General features: G+C 46.2%; 1 protein-coding gene across 1 annotated transcript in view; it reads left to right on the top strand.

The window, feature by feature from the left end:
• The window catches only part of RANBP10 (RAN binding protein 10), a 57,757-nt gene that overhangs the window by 2,602 nt on the left and 38,139 nt on the right, over positions 1-17,016 (top strand). Inside the window, exon 3 of the mRNA XM_052656977.1 lies at positions 16,456-16,508. Within this exon, the coding sequence (XP_052512937.1) occupies positions 16,456-16,508 (53 nt within the window). The remainder of the gene's footprint in view (positions 1-16,455; positions 16,509-17,016) is intronic.

The raw sequence follows: 17,016 nt of genomic DNA, 5'->3' as shown, positions 1-17,016 counted from the left end.
ACCACCAGGGAAGTCCCTCTCGGTTCCCTTTAGAGACCCTGGTTCGATTCCTGGGTCGGGAAGGTCCACTGCAGAAAGGATAGGCTCCCCACTGCAGTATTCTTGGGCTCCCCTTGTGGCTCAGCTGGTAGAGAATCTGCCTGCGATGCAGAAGACCTGGGTTCAGTCCCTGGGTTGGGAAGATCCCCTGGAGAAGGGAAAGGCTACCCACTCCAGTATTCTGGCCTGGAGAATTCAGGGCAGTCCATGGGGTTGCAAAGAGTCAGACATGACTGAGCGATTTTCACTTTGAACCTTCTATTTTCCCTTTCCACTGTCTGATAAAAGCACATACATTTAATGTACTTGAACTGAATAAGAATGGCCTCTTAAGATGAAACAAACACGGCAAAAATAGCTGCAGTGTAGACTGAAACATGGGTGCTTCAGTCTCATGTTGCCAAGGAAGTGGACTGGCACATCCTAACCTTGTAGGTAGGAAGGTGGATCATTTTGGAAAACAGCTGAGCTAGTAAAAGGAGGGAATAGTTTTTCAGAAGGAGAGTGTTTAAATGCAGAGACCCGGTTTCCTTCACCTGGCTTTTAACCTTTCAGTTATAAGTGGATCTTACTGTAAAAGACCCCGTGTCTTGTCAGATTGTCATACTGTCGGTGTTGCCTGCAAATCCGCAGAAAGTTGAACATCTTCTCCTAGCTTTCCCAGCAGTTTTACATGTGGTAAATATAGCTGTGAGGTTGACCTGGAAACCTCAGTCTTAGAAAGGTCGCGAGTCACTTATGCTTGTGGTGGCCTGCTTTAGTTGACCGCTTTCAGAGGAAAGGTGTACGAATGTCCCCTATGGCCTCTTTGTGGAATTACTGAAAGCCTTCTCATGGCTAGGATATAGCCAGATGGGCCAGGTGTGGTTTTGAAGAGGCCAGGGGCTGTTCCAGGGCAGACAATGATCAGCTTGTTTCCTGTTTGCTGTCAGTGTTGAAGGTGTGTTTCTGACCTGGGTTTGGTCCACAACCTGGGTGTTAACCTGTTGTGTAGCTTTCCTGTATTATCTAGTTCCATCTTCACACATCTCTAGAAAGTGGCTGGAGCGGATGATGATGTACCTGTTTCATGGGTGAGCCCTGAGCCCCAGGGATGTTGGTGACCTACCCTGGCCACAGGGCTTAGGGCGTGCAGTGGAGCAGCCTAACTTGTCAGGTGCCTTTACCTGACCCCAGACACGTGCATCCACGCCGCTGCCACCTTTCCCTGTTGCATTTTTCCCCTGGGTGGAGAGAATGTCCAGTTGGAGTCTTAGGAGGTCCTAGTGTTCTTAGAGAGCTGAAAGGTGCTTAGTGCTGAGTGGGACCAGAGAGGTGTGGCACATGGTGGACTGGGCTTGGGTGCCTTACCATCTGCTGGATCTGTAGACCTGTTTTTCTGTAGATTTGGGGACAGGCCTCCTTTTTAAAAGGTGTTGATGAACCCAGTCATCAGTGTCCCTGTTTTCCAGAAAGGCCTTTGCTCTGAAGATGTCTTTTGTAGAAGAATACACTAAGTGTGTCTGATTCCCTTATGGCTCAGACAGTAAAGAATCTGCCGGCAATGCGGGAGACCCAGGTTTTGTCCCTGGGTCGGGATTCCAGGGGTTGGGAAGATCCCCTGGAGAAGGAAATGACAATCCACTCCAGTATTCTTGCCTAGAGAGTTCCATGGACAGAGGAACCTGGCGGGCTACAGTCCACAGGGTCACAAAGAGTCAGAGGTGACTTTCACTTTCAAGCGTGTCTAGTTAGAAAGATTTCATTTCAAGGGTTATATTGATTCGTACCTGCTGTGTGCCAAGTGCATGCTTGGTACAGGGAGAACAACAGGAAAGCCTGCACAGGCCAGCCTTGTCCTCAGAGAGCCTTTGGCCTACCTATGAAAGAATGGACTGAAGGGCTGTCTGTGAGGAGGCAGAGCCTGGGCATGGTTTTGAGGGATGAGTAGGAGTTTCTCAGCAGGTGAGACCTTTTGGACTTAAAATGAGCCTGGTTGGTAACTGGCTTGACATCTGGGCACTCTTCACATTATAGGGGAGGGCTGGAGAAGGAAGGGGTTATGTTTGAGCCAAGAGCTAGGCTCACACTGACGGGTTTCAGCTGCATTTTGCCGAGTCACCAGAGCTGGGAACCCCATGAAGAGACATCAGAGCCCTGCCCCTGGTGCCAGGAGATAAGGGCATCTCAGTTGATTTTGGTAGGAAGCCAAGGAGGCCCTGAAACCGAGGGTCCCTGGGGAATGACGTGCTCAGGCAGAGTTTGTGGACCTTTGGGTGTCTCCGGCTCTTAGTGATGACACATAGAGGGTGTGGCTGGCCAGGCTGACAGATGCTCCAGTGTGACCCTCAAAATAGACTGTAACATCATCCCAGCAGCGGTGGCGGCGGCCTCCTGACATGTGATGAGTGGCTCTGCCCAAGAACAGCAAGCCTGGGCTAGAGCACTGGATGGAATGGTGGGGGTGGGGGCTCTCCTCTCCTCTGCAGCTGGTGCTCAGGCCCTGTGGTCCTCTGGCCACAGCCAGCCTGCCTTTCCTTGCACTTGTAGCTGACTTCTTTGGCCAGTCAGCAGTGTGGTCATCCATTAATTCTCCACATCACAGCGAAGCATGCATCGTTTTGTCCCAGTCCCGGGCCTGGCCCCCAGGAACACAGGCCTGAGGCCCATCTGGAGAGGAGGCAGATATGCCTGTGCACATGACCTCACAGCGTGGTGTAGCAAAAGCCCATCCACGATGTGTGCCATCCCCAGGGGTGGCCCAGAGGTTGGACTTTCTCCTGTACCTGAGAGTTTGGGAAAACTTGATAGAAGAGGTGATGATGCTGAATCTGGAAGGGCAGGTTGGAGTGTTCCAGGTGAACAAAGCGAGAAGCGAGGCCCTAGACAGAGGGAGCAGGGCATCAAAAGATGTGGAACACAGCGTGAGAGAGGCAGGGGCCAGGTCAGAAATACCTGGCCAGTGTGCTTTGGCTAAGGAGCTTGGGCTTATCCTGAGGACAGCAATGTATGAGGACTTTGGATCTGCCTGCACTTTTGAGCATGGATAGGGGAGAAGAGACTCCACTGGTCTGGTTCCACCAGGCCCTGCTGGCTGAGATCCCAGCCTGGTGCTAGTGATTTTAGGTCCTTGATTCCAGCCATGGCTTCCCTACAGCAGTTCTGTTTTCTCTCTCTTGGCTGGCCTCTCTCCTATTTGGTGGGATGCAGGGGTAGGAGGTTGAAGACTGGTAGTCAGAGGGACTTCTCAGAGGCGAAAGGCCTCTGTGTGTGCTGGTATTCTCTGGTACTCTGATTTGTTCAGTCCCATCTGAAAGGCAACACTGTCCATAATTTTCCGTGGAGACTCAGAGATCCACTCACCCAATTAAGACCTCACCTGCCATGTTTCTGGTTTGGTGAGCCACTTGCACACAGGCCTTCCAGTGAGAGGCAGCCTGTGGCTGGCCCCTCAGCCTGGGGTTCCCCACTTCAGTCTCTGTGCTGTGTGCAGCGCAGTTGAGAAACTTGGTGCCCATCTGTGGACCTGGGGACCCTGAGAAGTTGGTGCTGTCTTTGCCCAAGGCAGCTGCTGATGGTGGTTGTTCCTTGTTTGTGCTGACTGCCCCCCAGTGCTGATGGCCTCCTGGGCAGACACTGACTGCATCTCTCCCTAGTAACGTGTGGCACTGTTTCTGGAGACCCAGCATATTGAGGCTCTGGAGCAGCTTGGAGCCTTGTATCACTGACCTGTGTTGGGTGTTAAAGCCCAGGTCTAGTTGGGTGGGTGTACTCAGGTGTGATCTGGCCTAGAGCAAGAAGACTGGAGTCTACGTGGTGTCCACTTTTCTGGTAAGACCCACTCCTGCCCTGAGCACATCTGGGCTTCCCTGAGACCTCCCTGCCCATTGTATGTCACCACCCAGGCTCCACCGGTAAGCTGAGAGTGGGGAGTGTGGCTTCTTTCTTCAGAACTGGGGACTTCCTTGTCAAGGATCAGCCTGTAGAGAAATTTCCAAAATTCACTTCATGCCTTCCCCCACCCCCTGCACCACACCCCCATTATTTTTTGTTCTCAGGCATGTTTGGTCTGTTCCCTGGATGGGTCACCACGCAAGGGGGATTTCCCATGAGAAGGGCAGCAGGAGCTCCTTGGAGTGGAGCAAATAGGAGGATGGGCTCAGCAGCTCTGCATTTCAGGCACCATGTGCTATCCTATTCTGGGACCATTGAGATGGAATCAGGGGCCCCAGAGTGGGTCTCTATAGTCAGAGGTCAGTTAGAAAGAAGGTACTAACCACTAGGAGAGGGGTGGATAACACCGCGTCTAAATGCAAGGATGTTCTTCTGCCTCTCTAGAAATTTTGTATCCATCTAGCTCCAAGATCCTTGGTGTTTTGTTGTAATTGAAATGTGAGGTTGTGACTCTATTGCTAGAAAAGAGGCAGTGGGGTGGGGGCTTGCTGCTGGAACAGGGCCCAACCCCCTGTCAGGAAAGGGCTGGTTAGAATATGCTCTGGACAGTTTAGGGAAGCAGGGGAGGGGTAAGTCTTTGTGTTCTTCACATGCTCTCTGCTGCTCCTACCTGTTGGACCTTAGAGATGGCTTGGGATTCAGAGAAGTTTACTTTAGGTTATGGACCCCAAGTGTCAAGGCTCAAATACCTGCACTATCTGCTCAGCTTCCGTGGAAAACATTACGGACCAGTAACAGCACTCATTCTTCTCCAGACAGAGCCCCAGAAGTTTTCTTACTGCCCAGCGCACCAGGCAGCTACTGTCTTTTCGTCAGAGTTTCACATGATACAGAAACTTACTGGTCCTTGGGGCAGAGACAATTTCAGATGAGAAGAGATGGAGAGAGGAGAAAGGCAGTGTGCCTCGATGGTCCGAGGGCTCAGCTCTTGTCTTCTGGAGGACATTGCTGAGGCCAAGCTGAACCAAGAGGAAAGAAGTAGAGGTGACAGTCTGCTGAGCAGAATTGGTTATAACCCAGTTTACAAAGCCCTGTGTCTGAAATTGGCATGGGCTATTTTATACAGGGTTCTCTTTTAATATATACTGTTGTGCCAGGAGTTTATTGGTAGTTATATATGCCTTGCCTTTTTTCTTTTTTTAACCAAAATGTATTTTTATTTTACCTATAATTTGTTTAACTATAAAAGAATACTCTTGCAACACCTAACATAGTGTACATTTTAAAAACAGCAGAGGGGACAGAGAGATGCAGGTTTAAACAAATGCAGGTTATTGCCATTATGTATGTTGTATCATTTGGGAACAGAAAATGATTTCAGCTACTGTAAGCAGGTAGGGAGTTTATTATGTGGAGTTCAATGCTTTCAAAATCGTTAGGACTTAGTTTCCAGGTTACTGCAGGCTACTTGAATAAAACCCCGTGCTGAGAATGATGAAAAGATGCTGACTTACAAACAAGCAAACTCAAGGCCAGTTTTTGGATGAACACCTCTAACTAGGGAGCTAAAGGTACTGTCTGAGTACCTAAGAGCATTTGCTGTGTCGACATTCAGCTCTGCTCCAGGTTTGACACACAGTGCCAGAGAGGTTAGCGTCTGGAGCTTATGGGTTGTGGGGGTCTGGGAAGACCCTGCTAACATTAAGGTGGGGTGCCAGTGGGCTATTATAGTTAAGGGCAGCATATTTGGTTCTGGAATATGATAAGCTCTGTAAATTCAAGACTTGGTCCTTGAGTCTCCCAAGAGATTCTTTAAGGAAGGAGGCAGAGTCCAGGGTTATGAATAACCTGCCTAGAGCCACCCATGGGGGCTGTTCTGCCTGTTCCTGTCTCATGGGCTCTCTGGGTGCTTTGATGGTGCTGGTGGCGGTGGATGCATGAGGGTCTCTGGATGCACATTCAAGACCGCCTTCCTCCCTGCAAGCACGTCCTGTCTCATGACTCCTTTGCCTTCAGATGTGGTCTTCCTTATGTTGCTGGGTCGGGTCCATTCATCTCTGTAATACCCCTCCTCTTGGGGGAGTCAGTGGGCTGCACTGACCCACTGAGTTCGGCGTAGTGGGTCACTGGGTGGCTTCCTGGCAGAGGGGCAGGGTAGAGGGATGACTGCTGGAGAAGTAGCTTGTACCTGAGGTACAAGTGTCCTTATGGCTTTAAGCAGGCCCATCAGACCACAGACTAAAATCCCCAGCATCAAATATTAGCCCTCATTTCAGAACTAAGTGTCAGTTGAGGTTTTTCCTGAAATGTCTCCCATGGACCATTTTGTAACCAGGACCCCAGTTGTTGTTCAGTCACTAAGTTGTGTCTGACCCTTTGCGACTCCATGGACTGCAGCACGCCAGGCTTCACTGTCCTTCACCATCTCCTGGAGTTTGCTCAGACTCATGTCCATTGAGTCAGTGATAACCCCAGAGGTCCCCTCTGATGTGGAGGCGTTGATTTCTTACCTGGGGCAGATTCTGATATGAACAAGATTGCCAGCCTTCCGATCTGTGGCTGAGGTGTTAGATGTCAGGATGAAACTGTCTGGTGAGATTGCAGCAGCACCTTGCGGGGCTGAGGCAGGGGACGGGGCAGTGGTGACAGACCCTTTGACTTGAGAGGCTCGGCGGCCAAACTACCTTCCTGCGGCCCGCAAGAGCCATCTCAGCCCTGAGGCTGAGGAGCTTGTCCCTTCTCTCCTCTTTGTCACATCCTACCAGAGCTCTGTGGGCCTGGAGACAGTTAGTTGATGGAGCTTAAATTAAAAATGTTCAGGGAATTCCCTGGTGGTCCAGGGGTTAGGACTGAGCATTTTCACTGCCAGGCCAGGTTGGAACCCTGATTGCGGAACTAAGATCCCTCAAGCTGTGCAGTGTGGCTGAAAAAAAAAACGTTCAGGTCCCATAGTCATTGGTTCGTATATCTAATGTAACATTTGTTAAAAGTGTCTCTGGGCTTGCCAGCCCATAAAATCCACCTTCCCTCAAAGGGGAAGTTGATAAAAGTAAAAAAAGAGCTAGGTCCGTATTCTTCACTCTTGTTATCTGCTGTGTGCTTATGGTGAGGGACTTCTTTCTTCTGGCCCCGACACGAGGCCTGGATACTCTGATGCTTTCCACTGAGCTCTGTGCCAAGCCCTACTTGTCTCATCCGGAAAAGCCAGATGAGGCTAATGCTGGCCTGAAGTACCATATGGGTGTTTTTGGTGACTCCCATGTGTGTGCTAAAATAAATACAACATTAAACATGCCATTTTAACCATTTTTAAGTGTAAACTTCAGTGGTATTAATTGTGTTCAACTTGTGCAACTATCACTACTGTTTTCCAGAACTTTTTCACCACCCCAGACAGAAACTCTGTACCCATTAAGCAATAACTCCCCATCCACCCCCCTCCCCCCGCTCCTCCCAGCCCCTGGTAACCTCTAATCTCCTTTCTGTCTCTATGAATTTGCCTATTGTAGGTATTTCATATAAGTAGAATCACACGGCATTGTCCTTTTATGTCTGGTTTGTTTCATTTAGCATAATGTTTGCAAGGTTCATCTTGCATTGTGACCTGTGTCGGAATCTTACTCTTTTTTATGGCTGTTTGTCTTCACCACATTTTCTTTATCCATTCATCTGTTGATGGACACTCGAGGTTTTTACACCTCTGACTATTGTGAATAATGGTATAATGAATATTGGCATACAAGTATCTGTTTGAGTTTGTCTTTTCAATTCTTTTGAGTGTATACTTAAGAATTGCTTGATTGAGTGTATACCTAAGAATTCCCTGGTGGCTGAGCAGTTGGGGCTTTGCACTTTGTGCAGCCAGGGGTGGAAAAAAATTTGCTTGATTGTTCTGTTTAACTTTTTGAGGAATCACCAGATTGTTTTCCACAGTGGCTATACAGTTTTATATCTCAACCAGCAATGTGTGAAGTTTTTAATTTGTTTACTTTTTCACCAATAACTTACTTCCTTTTTCCTTTCTCCCTTCCTCTTATCCTTCTTTATTTCCTTCCCCATCCTATGTGTGAATTAGTATCTATTCTATGTGTGAATTAGTATCTCATTTTGGTTTGCAGTTCTAATGGATTAGTAATGTTGAGCATCTTTTCATGTATTTATTGGCCGCTTGTATATCTTCTTGGAAGAAATGTCTACTCAAGTCCTTTGGCTAGTTTATAATTGAGTCGTTTGTGTTTTTGTTATTGAGTTGTAGGAATTCTGTATATTTTTGAATATTAGATCCTCATAAGGCTATGATTTAGAAATATTTCTCCCATTTTCCAAGTTGTCTTATCACTTTTTGTTTTTTAACCTTCCTGCACAGCTTGTGAGATCTTAGTCCCCCAACCAGGAATCAAACCCGTGCTCCCTGCATTGGAAGTGTGAAGTCCTAAGCACTGGACCGCCAGGGAATTCTCTTCACTTTTTTGATAATGACCTTTGATGCATAAAAGTTTTAATTTTGATGAAGTCCAATTCATCTGTTTTTTTCTTTTGGTCCTCATACTTTTGGTGTCATATCTAAATCCATTGCCTGAACCACGGTCATGAATCTTTTCTTTTAAGTGTTTTATTGTTTTAGCTCTTATATTAAGATCATTGATCTGTTTTGAGTTAATTTTCATACAAGATATAAAGTAGAGATCCAGTTGTCTCAGCACCAATTTCTGAGGAGTCTATTCTTTCCCCATTGAATGGACTTGGCGCCCTTGTTGGAAGTGATCTGGCTGTGTAAGTTTGCTTACGGACTTTGGGTTCTCTTCTACTAGTCTATATGTCTGCCTATGCCAGCGCCACACTGTTTTGATCACTCTAGTTCTGCAGTGAATTTTAAAATCAGGAGACAAATCTTTTAAGCTTGTTCTTTCTCTAAGATTTGTTTCAGCTACTTGGGGTCCCTAGCAAGTCTGTATGGATTTTGAGGGTTCTCTTTTCCACTTCTACAAAAAAGACTGTTGGAATTGTGGCAGGGATTGTGCTGAATCTGTAGACCAACTTAGAACGTATTAACAACACTTTCCATCTACAATATGAAGCCTTCCAGTCCATGAACACAGGATGTTTTTCCATTTATTTTTGTCTTCTTTAATTTCTTTCAGCAATGTTCTATAATTTTTCGTGTACAAGCGTTTTCACCTCCTTGGTTAAATTTATTCCTGAGGGTTTTGTTTGTTTGTTTGATTTTAGATGCTATTGTAAATGGAATTGTTGTCTTAATTTTCTCCATTAAGTGTTCAGTGTTAGTATATAGAAACACAGCTGCTTTTTGTGTGTTGATTTTGTATCCTGCAACTTGGGTGTTTATTAACTCTAGTAAGCTTCCTGTATATCATTTGGGATTCTCTCTATACAGGATTTTCTATAGGTAGGGTCATGTCCTCTGCAAATAGAAGTAGTTTTACTTATTCCTTTCCAATTTTTATACCTTTTATTTCTTCTCTTGTCTAATCAATCTGAATAGAACTTCCAGTACAGTGTTGAATAGCACTGGTGAAACGTCGACATCCTCGTGTTGCTGCTGCTCTTAGGGTAAAAGTTTTCAGTCTTTCACCATGGGGTATGTTGGCTGTGAATTTTTCCTAAATGCCATTTATCATGTTGAAGAAGTTCCCTTTTGTTCCTAGTTTTCTGAGTGTTTTTATCATGAAAGGGTGTTGGATTTTTCAGATGCTTTTTCTGTCAATTGAGATGATCGTGGGTGTTTGTTTTTTTTTTGCTTCGTTCTGTTAATGTGGTTTATTATATTGATGGATTTTCTTACGTTAAATTGCCTATGACTTCCTGGCATAAATCCCTTTTGGTTGTGGTATTAATCCTTTTAATGTCGTTGAATTTGGTTTGCTATAGTTTTGTTGAAATTTTGTGCATCTCCATTCAGAAGGTGTATTGATCTATAATTTCCTTTTCTTTTGGTGTCTTTTCTTGATGGCTTTTGATCACAGCTCCAGAGTCTCCTCCATTTTGGGCTTGCATCTGGGTACAGCACACTTGGAACAGTACCCAAACATTATTCGGCCAAGAGCTGAAGTCTCTAGGTGAGAGCTAGGAAATCGCTTAGGAGACCGTTAGTCCAACCTGTCTTTTTCTGACAGGGAACCTGAGCTGTGGGGTGAAATCCAAGACTCATTGTCCTGAGTTAGGGTGTGCTCTGGGAGGTGCTTAGGATGCACCAGGGGCCATGTGAGCCAGAGCCCCAGCTCCTCTGCTGAGCATGGAGTTGGACCCTTTTTGGCTGTTTCTGCGGGTGTGCTCTTCGCACGCAGCTTCCGCTCTCCTGTCAAGGTTCAGGGAAGTAAGAATACCGAGAAGCTGACACGAAGGCCCAGTCTCCCATTGTGTCTCCCTGGTATTGAAATGTTGCACCGGGACAGCCCAGGGAGAGTCTGATGGCTGAGAGCCAGCAACCTCCTCAGTGTGCAGCCATCAGCTGGCTCTTGAAAATGATTTTTTCTATGGCTCTCAAAGTAATTTATGCTAATTGTAGAAAATCTGGAAAACTAAAGAGAAAGAAGAATGCAAGCCGCCTGGAGTGTGCGACTCTCCGCATGGCTACGGTGGATCCAGTGGACTGTTGCTATTGTGGGAGAGTCAGCAGAGCGGGTGGAGGGCAGCACAGGCCCCGGAGGCCACCAGTCCGTTCTCAAGGCTGGTCATCTTGCAGGGCCCCCGTTCACCTCTGCCGCCCCAGGGCGGACCTGGCGGCCTGCAAGGGCCACCGCTGCCACCACGCCTCTGTCCTGCTCTCTGGTGGATCCCCACCCAGCTTGGCCCAAGCAGGGCCGCTTGGCGCCCTCTTCTCTGGAGCCTGACAGAGAGGCAGAGTCACCCTTCAGGCTCCCGTGCTTTTTGCAGGAAAGGATAGAGACTGAGGTGGATGCCAACTGGTGGCCTCCCTACCATGGTAGCTTGTTGGTTGTCTCTCTATACTTACTGTGTCTAATATGATAGACACATGATAGTCTGCATTGCGCTGCCATATTGGAAGCAAGGAGAAAATCAGATGGGTTTAGCTTACTTTCAGTTGTTTTATGAGGTAAATAACTTTTCTTGCAAGCTCCTCAGATGTATCCTGCTGCTTGAAAAGAAAGCCCTGGTGGACATATGAACTGTCGGGGAGCTAAGCTCTGTCTATTCTAGTCACTGGCTTGGGGAGCGAGAGCCCCTCTTGCCTCCCAGGAGACCATGGCAACCTGTGTCTGTGAGTGTTCCTAGCATTGCCTGACCTTTTTACCAAGAAGGAAGCAAATGCTCACCTCCTTTTTCCTTGGTAATTCCATGTAAAACAGGCATTCCTTTTTAGATGTCCCAAGATCCAGGCCTTTGAGGATGGCCTGCTTTCCTTTCAGTTCAGTTCAGTTCAGTCACTCAGTCGTGTCCGACTCTTTGCGACCCCATGAATCGCCGCACGCCAGGCCTCCCTGTCCATCACCATCTCCCGGAGTTCACTCAGACTTGCGTCCATCGAGTCAGGGATACCATCCAGCCATCTCATCCTCTGTCGTCCCCTTCTTCTGCCCCCAATCCCTCCCAGCATCAAAGTCTTTTCCAATGAGTCAACTCTTCGCATGAGGTGGCCAAAGTACTGGAGTTTCAGCTTTAGCATCATTCCTTCCAAAGAATTCCTTACCCCAGTTGTTGAAAGCTAACTAATCAAAAATAATCATAAGAAAAAACAGACCCACCCCCTCAAAATGATGTATCTCCACATATATATGTTTTCTATATACACCTACTCTCTTCTTGATTTAGCGCAGCAGCCAACTAATGGGACTGCTGCCCCTTCTTGCCTCATTAAAGGTGATCTGTTCCTGTAAAGTGCCGGTCTTGTTTTTTTTTCTGAACCTCCTTCTCTAACTCCCTTACCTTACACCCTGTCATTTAGATCTGACCTCTATGATGGCTTCCCTTGTGGCTCAGCCAGTAAAAAATGCACCTGCAATGCGGGAGACCTGGGTTCAATTCCTAGGCCGGGAAGATCCCCTGCAGAAGGGAAAGGCTACCCACTCCAGTATTCTGGCCTGGAGAATTCCATGGACTGTATAGTCCATGGGGTCACAAAGAGTTGGACACAACTGAGCAACTTTCACTTTCACTTTCTGTGTTCAGTTCAGTTCAGTCGCTCAGTCGTGTCCGACTCTTTGCGACCCCATGAATCGCAGCACGCCAGGCCTCCCTGTCCATCACCGTCTTCCGGAGTTCACTCAGACTCACGTCCATCGAGTCCGTGATGCCATCCAGCCATCTTATCCTCGGTCGTCCCCTTCTCCTGCCCCGAATCCCTCCCAGCATCAGAGTCTTTTCCAGTGAGTCAACTCTTCGCATGAGGTGGCCAAAGTACTGGAGCTTCAGCTTTAGCATCATTCCTTCCAAAGAAATCCCAGGGCTGATCTCCTTCAGAATGGACTGGTTGGATCTCCTTGCAGTCCAAGGGACTCTCAAGAGTCTTCTCCAACACCACAGTTCAAAAGCATCAATTCTTCGGCGCTCAGCCTTCTTCACAGTCCAACTCTCACATCCATACATGACCACAGGAAAAACCATAGCCTTGACTAGACGGACCTTAGTTGGCAAAGTAATATCTCTGCTTTTGAATATGCTGTCTAGGTTGGTCATAACTTTTCTTCCAAGGAGTAAGCGTCTTTTAATTTCACGGCTGCAGTCACCGTCTGCAGTGATTTTGGAGCCCCCCAAAAATAAAGTCTGACACTGTTTCCACTGTTTCCCCATCTATTTGCCATGAAGTGATGGGACCAGCTGCCATGATCTTCGTTTTCTGAATGTTGAGCTTTAAGCCAACTTTTTCGCTCTCCTCTTTCACTTTCATCAAGAGGCTTTTTAGCTCCTCTTCACTTTCTACCATAAGGGTGGTGTCATCTGCATATCTGAGGTTATTGATATTTCTCCCGGCAATACCAGATTGCAATACTCAGAGAGCCTCCAGTGGACAAACTGGACACTAGGGTTGTATAGTCATCCACCATACTATTTTTATGCCGGTACCAACACTGTTTTGATTGTTGTAGCTTTCTAGTAAGTTTTGAAATAAAAAAATATGATTCTAACTTTTTTTTTTAACACCCTCAATCTACGGCATTGATTTTGTATATTGCTTTGGATAGTATTGACATCATAACAATATTGTCTTCCAATCTATGTATGGGCAGATGTTTTTCCATTTGTGTCTTTTTATGTTTATTTATTTATTTAAATTAAGAAAATGTATTTTTCGGCCATGCCATGTGCCTGTGGGATCTTAGTTCCCCAACTAGGGATTGAACCCAGCCCCCCTGCAGCAAAAGTGCTAAGTCCTGCTGGTCACTGGACTGCCAAGGAGCTCGCTATTTGTGTATTTTTAAATTTTCAGCAACATTTTAGGGATTTTAGTGTATAAGCTTTTTGCCTTCTTGGTAAAGTTAATTCCAGAGTATTTTATTGTTTTGGTGCTATTGTAAATGGAATTATTTTCTCTTTTCCTTTTTTGATTGTTCAGTGTTAGTATGTTGAAACAGCTGTTTTTGGTGTGTTGTTTTTGTATCCTGAAACTTTGCTGAATTTGTTTGTTATAACAGTTTTTTGTGGAATCTAGAATTTTCTACGTATAGAATCATATCATCTGTGAACAGAGATAGTTTTACCCATTCCTTTCCAATTTGGATGCCTTTTTATTTCTTTCTCTTGTCTAATTGCTTTAGCTAGAACTTCTGATATTCTGTTGAATAGAAGTGGCAAAAGCAGGCACCTTTCCTCTTCCTGTTATTAGAGGGAAAGTCTTCAGACTTTTACTATTGAATACAATATTAGCTGTGGTTTTCTCATATAAGACCTTTTATTATGTTGAGATTGTTTCCTTTTATGCCTAGTTTGTTGAGTGTTTTTGAGAAGTAATATACCATACAGTCCACTCACTTACAGTGTACAATTCAGTGGTTTTTAGTGTCCTTATAGTTTTTTTTCCCTTCTTTGCTTATCTTAAACTGGTTGAATAACAGTTTTTAAGTGTATGAATACTTGCTAGAAAGCTGCATGTTTTTGAAATTTTAGGACATCATACATTTGGAAAGACTTAATGTCACACAGTGTTTGAAGAGTTGGGACTCGTTCCCTTTGAACTCTGACTTAGCTTGACCTCATAGGAACATTTCAAGTTAGGGTCCTGTGGGGCTGCTCCCTGTATCAGTGACACTCACAGGGGCATGACATTCAAATATGGAGACTGGTCTCTTCTGGGTGCTCTACTCTTAGCTTACCCACTCAGATTCTCAAGATGACCCTGGGGTTTGTACAGAGGCTCCCAGACCATCCACTGGTAAACACTGCCCCAGCTGTGGGGTAGAGTCTATAGGAACGTGTTGAGGGGTAGCTGCCAAAGGTGGAAGAGGCTTCTGTTGAGAGACCTAAGCAACGTGTATTTGAGTGCATGTGCCTTAGTAGTTCCATGTTCTCTTGGGAAGTTGTGGAACCAGATCTCTGTTGCTGGTGGTCAAGCACACTTTCCCTGGATGACCCTTGACCTCCCCTATTTGTAACCCTAAGCAGTCAGGGGTCACCCAGGAAGCATATGTGCTTCAAACACATAAGCCTTCATCTTAGTGTCAGGAAAGCTGAATGTGAGGGGTGGGATCGCATGTGGTGTTGGGCTCTAAAACAGGGCAGGATAAGTGGCCTGGCATCCAAGTTAGGAAAACTCCAAACTCCTGGCTCTGTTGCACTCGCATATGTTGATTGATGACTGCAGGGCAGTCAGAGTCATTTGCTGTTTGGTCAGCGATCGCATAAAGGGAATGGAGACCAACTCTTGGCAGCCTCTTCCATGGAAAGTCAGGAAGCTGATTATTTGGGCTGCTGGTTTTCTGGGGAAATGTGCAGGTTCTAGCCTAATGGGAATCCTGCCAGCAGGCTTACACAGCTTCTGCTCTTGATGGTCGTCGAAGGGTCCCCTTCTGGCAAGAAGTAGCAGGCATTTTGAGAGTCTCAAATCCTTTGAACCATAGGAGCCTTTCTTTGAAGTGTTGCCCCTTCCTCTTTCCTCCCTTCCCTTCCCTCTCCTTTCCCCTAACGCTTGCAGGCCATTTATTAGGGCCATGTGTTGATTGGTGTCTTTCATGGGTTCTGCCCACAAAGATGCGAAAGCTGGTTTCAGGGGAAAATGGGTAGGTTAGAGCCTTCCTTCCTGCTCCTCCAACACCCACTGTTGCAGCCAGCCAGAGAAGGGCATTCCATTTACTGCAGATGGAAGGCTCGCAGGTTCTGGAGCACCATGTGGTGGGGACTATGGTAGTGTTAGGATACTGGTCCATATGTTTCGTGGAACATGCTGGAAGAGGAAGAGAAGAGTCCAAAATGGAGAAACGTATGTGAGGTGGTTCCTTGCACAATTACAACAGGGAGCAGTTGGAATGTAATTTCCAGCTACTTGGAAATGGTCACAATAAGGCAACCCCATGTGATTGCTTTAAAAGAAAAACATTTTTATTGTGGTAAAATATGCATCACATAAATTTTACCATTTTAATTATTTTTAAGTGAAGAATTCAGTGGCATTAAGTACACTCACATTGTTATGCAACCAAAAGTTACACCTTAGCCATCTTGGTTGGTGTTTTCACTGTTGTGATCTTCTCAGCTACATCTTGATGCTCATATGTGGTTAACAGCAGGCATCATATGTGGGTTTCTAGTATTTTACACTTAGATGGTGGTGACTTGTTTCTCTAGTTCCTAAGTTCTTGGGGAAATACCTTACCATGTCTTTGTATACTACAAATATATAAACTAAAAAAACCTGTTCATTCCCTTCTCTGACCTTCCCTCTCATGAGTGCAACTGAGATATCTTTGACAGAGTTGCCCAGCGGGTCCCATCTGGCTATGGCTGCCTTAGCTGTTGAGGTTCCTGGGAGGAAGGAGTAGAGGGTGGGTCTCTGGGGCCTCACATACTATCACCTTCAGCTTTGGTTGATTAAAGAGGCCAGTGGTGAATGTATGGGGCAAGGGTAGTTAATTTGGAGACCTCAGAGAAGAAACCCTGTGTGATGAGGGGTCTTTATGACTCTATATGGATCCAGCTGGCTATACTTTTTCCATGTCTTGGTTCTTGCTGAAGAGTGGCTTGTCCCTGTGGCTTAATCTTGCATTATTCTGCCAAACACTCTGTAGGATTGAACTACTTCCTTTTAGGTACTTCTTGGGAATAGATTCCACTGCCTTAGCTGGGAGCCAGAAGCCAAAGGACGGGAAGCAGTGATTCCAGGAAACTTTCCTCTGAAACTGAAGCTAGTGATTCCTGGTTGTAGACACTACCTCCTGTTTTTCCAGCTGCTTAAGGCGTTGAGAGATTTCCATTAGAAAATCAAAATACAAAGGTTCTCCAAGATCCACTAGTGTGTTAAAGGAGTCTCTACATTCATTGCTTTTCCTGTTTTTCTTTTACCAAGAAATATTTGAGAAGGGAGATGCATAACCATTTGTTAACCAAAATGTCTGTGTGTGTGCTTTTTCAAAGGTACATGGGAATAGGACTCTCAGCTCAAGGCGTCAACATGAACAGACTTCCTGGTGAGTCACTGGCTAAGAGAACATTTGTTCTGGTCTCTTGATCCATTCTGTGATGAGAATCATGGTGGCAGCCAGCAGGCTGGAGAGGACTTTGTTTGCTGGCTGCCTACCCGCCAAGCCAACCCATTGGGTGGAGGATCCTAAAAGGTAGCCACTGGGCCAGGATGGCATGGGCTTCTATTCCAAAAATGAACTGGCAAGTGGTTGTCCTTCATGGAATTTGAACTGTTTACAGTCAGAACCAAGCGACCTGAGCTTGCTCCCTGTAGGGATACGCCTCAGTAGCCCTCACTCCCATTGGCCTTTGCTTGACCAGTCTGGAACTCTGGCATTTTGGAGAGGAAGGCCGCCATCAACCTTGGTCCTGTTTTTACTTTACCATGTTAATGGCCAAAGCCTTAAGGGACCTCCCATGTGGAAGACGGTTGAGGCAGTGTCTTAATAAATAGGATGTGCGTGAGACTTAGGCTTACAGTCAGCAACCTCAGATTTATAAAGGAGCACTCTG

Source organism: Budorcas taxicolor, chromosome 18, assembly GCF_023091745.1.
Source record: "Budorcas taxicolor isolate Tak-1 chromosome 18, Takin1.1, whole genome shotgun sequence".
NCBI lineage: Eukaryota > Metazoa > Chordata > Mammalia > Artiodactyla > Bovidae > Budorcas > Budorcas taxicolor.
Note: the sequence above shows the minus strand (reverse complement) of the source record. Positions and strands in the feature narration are given on the sequence as shown.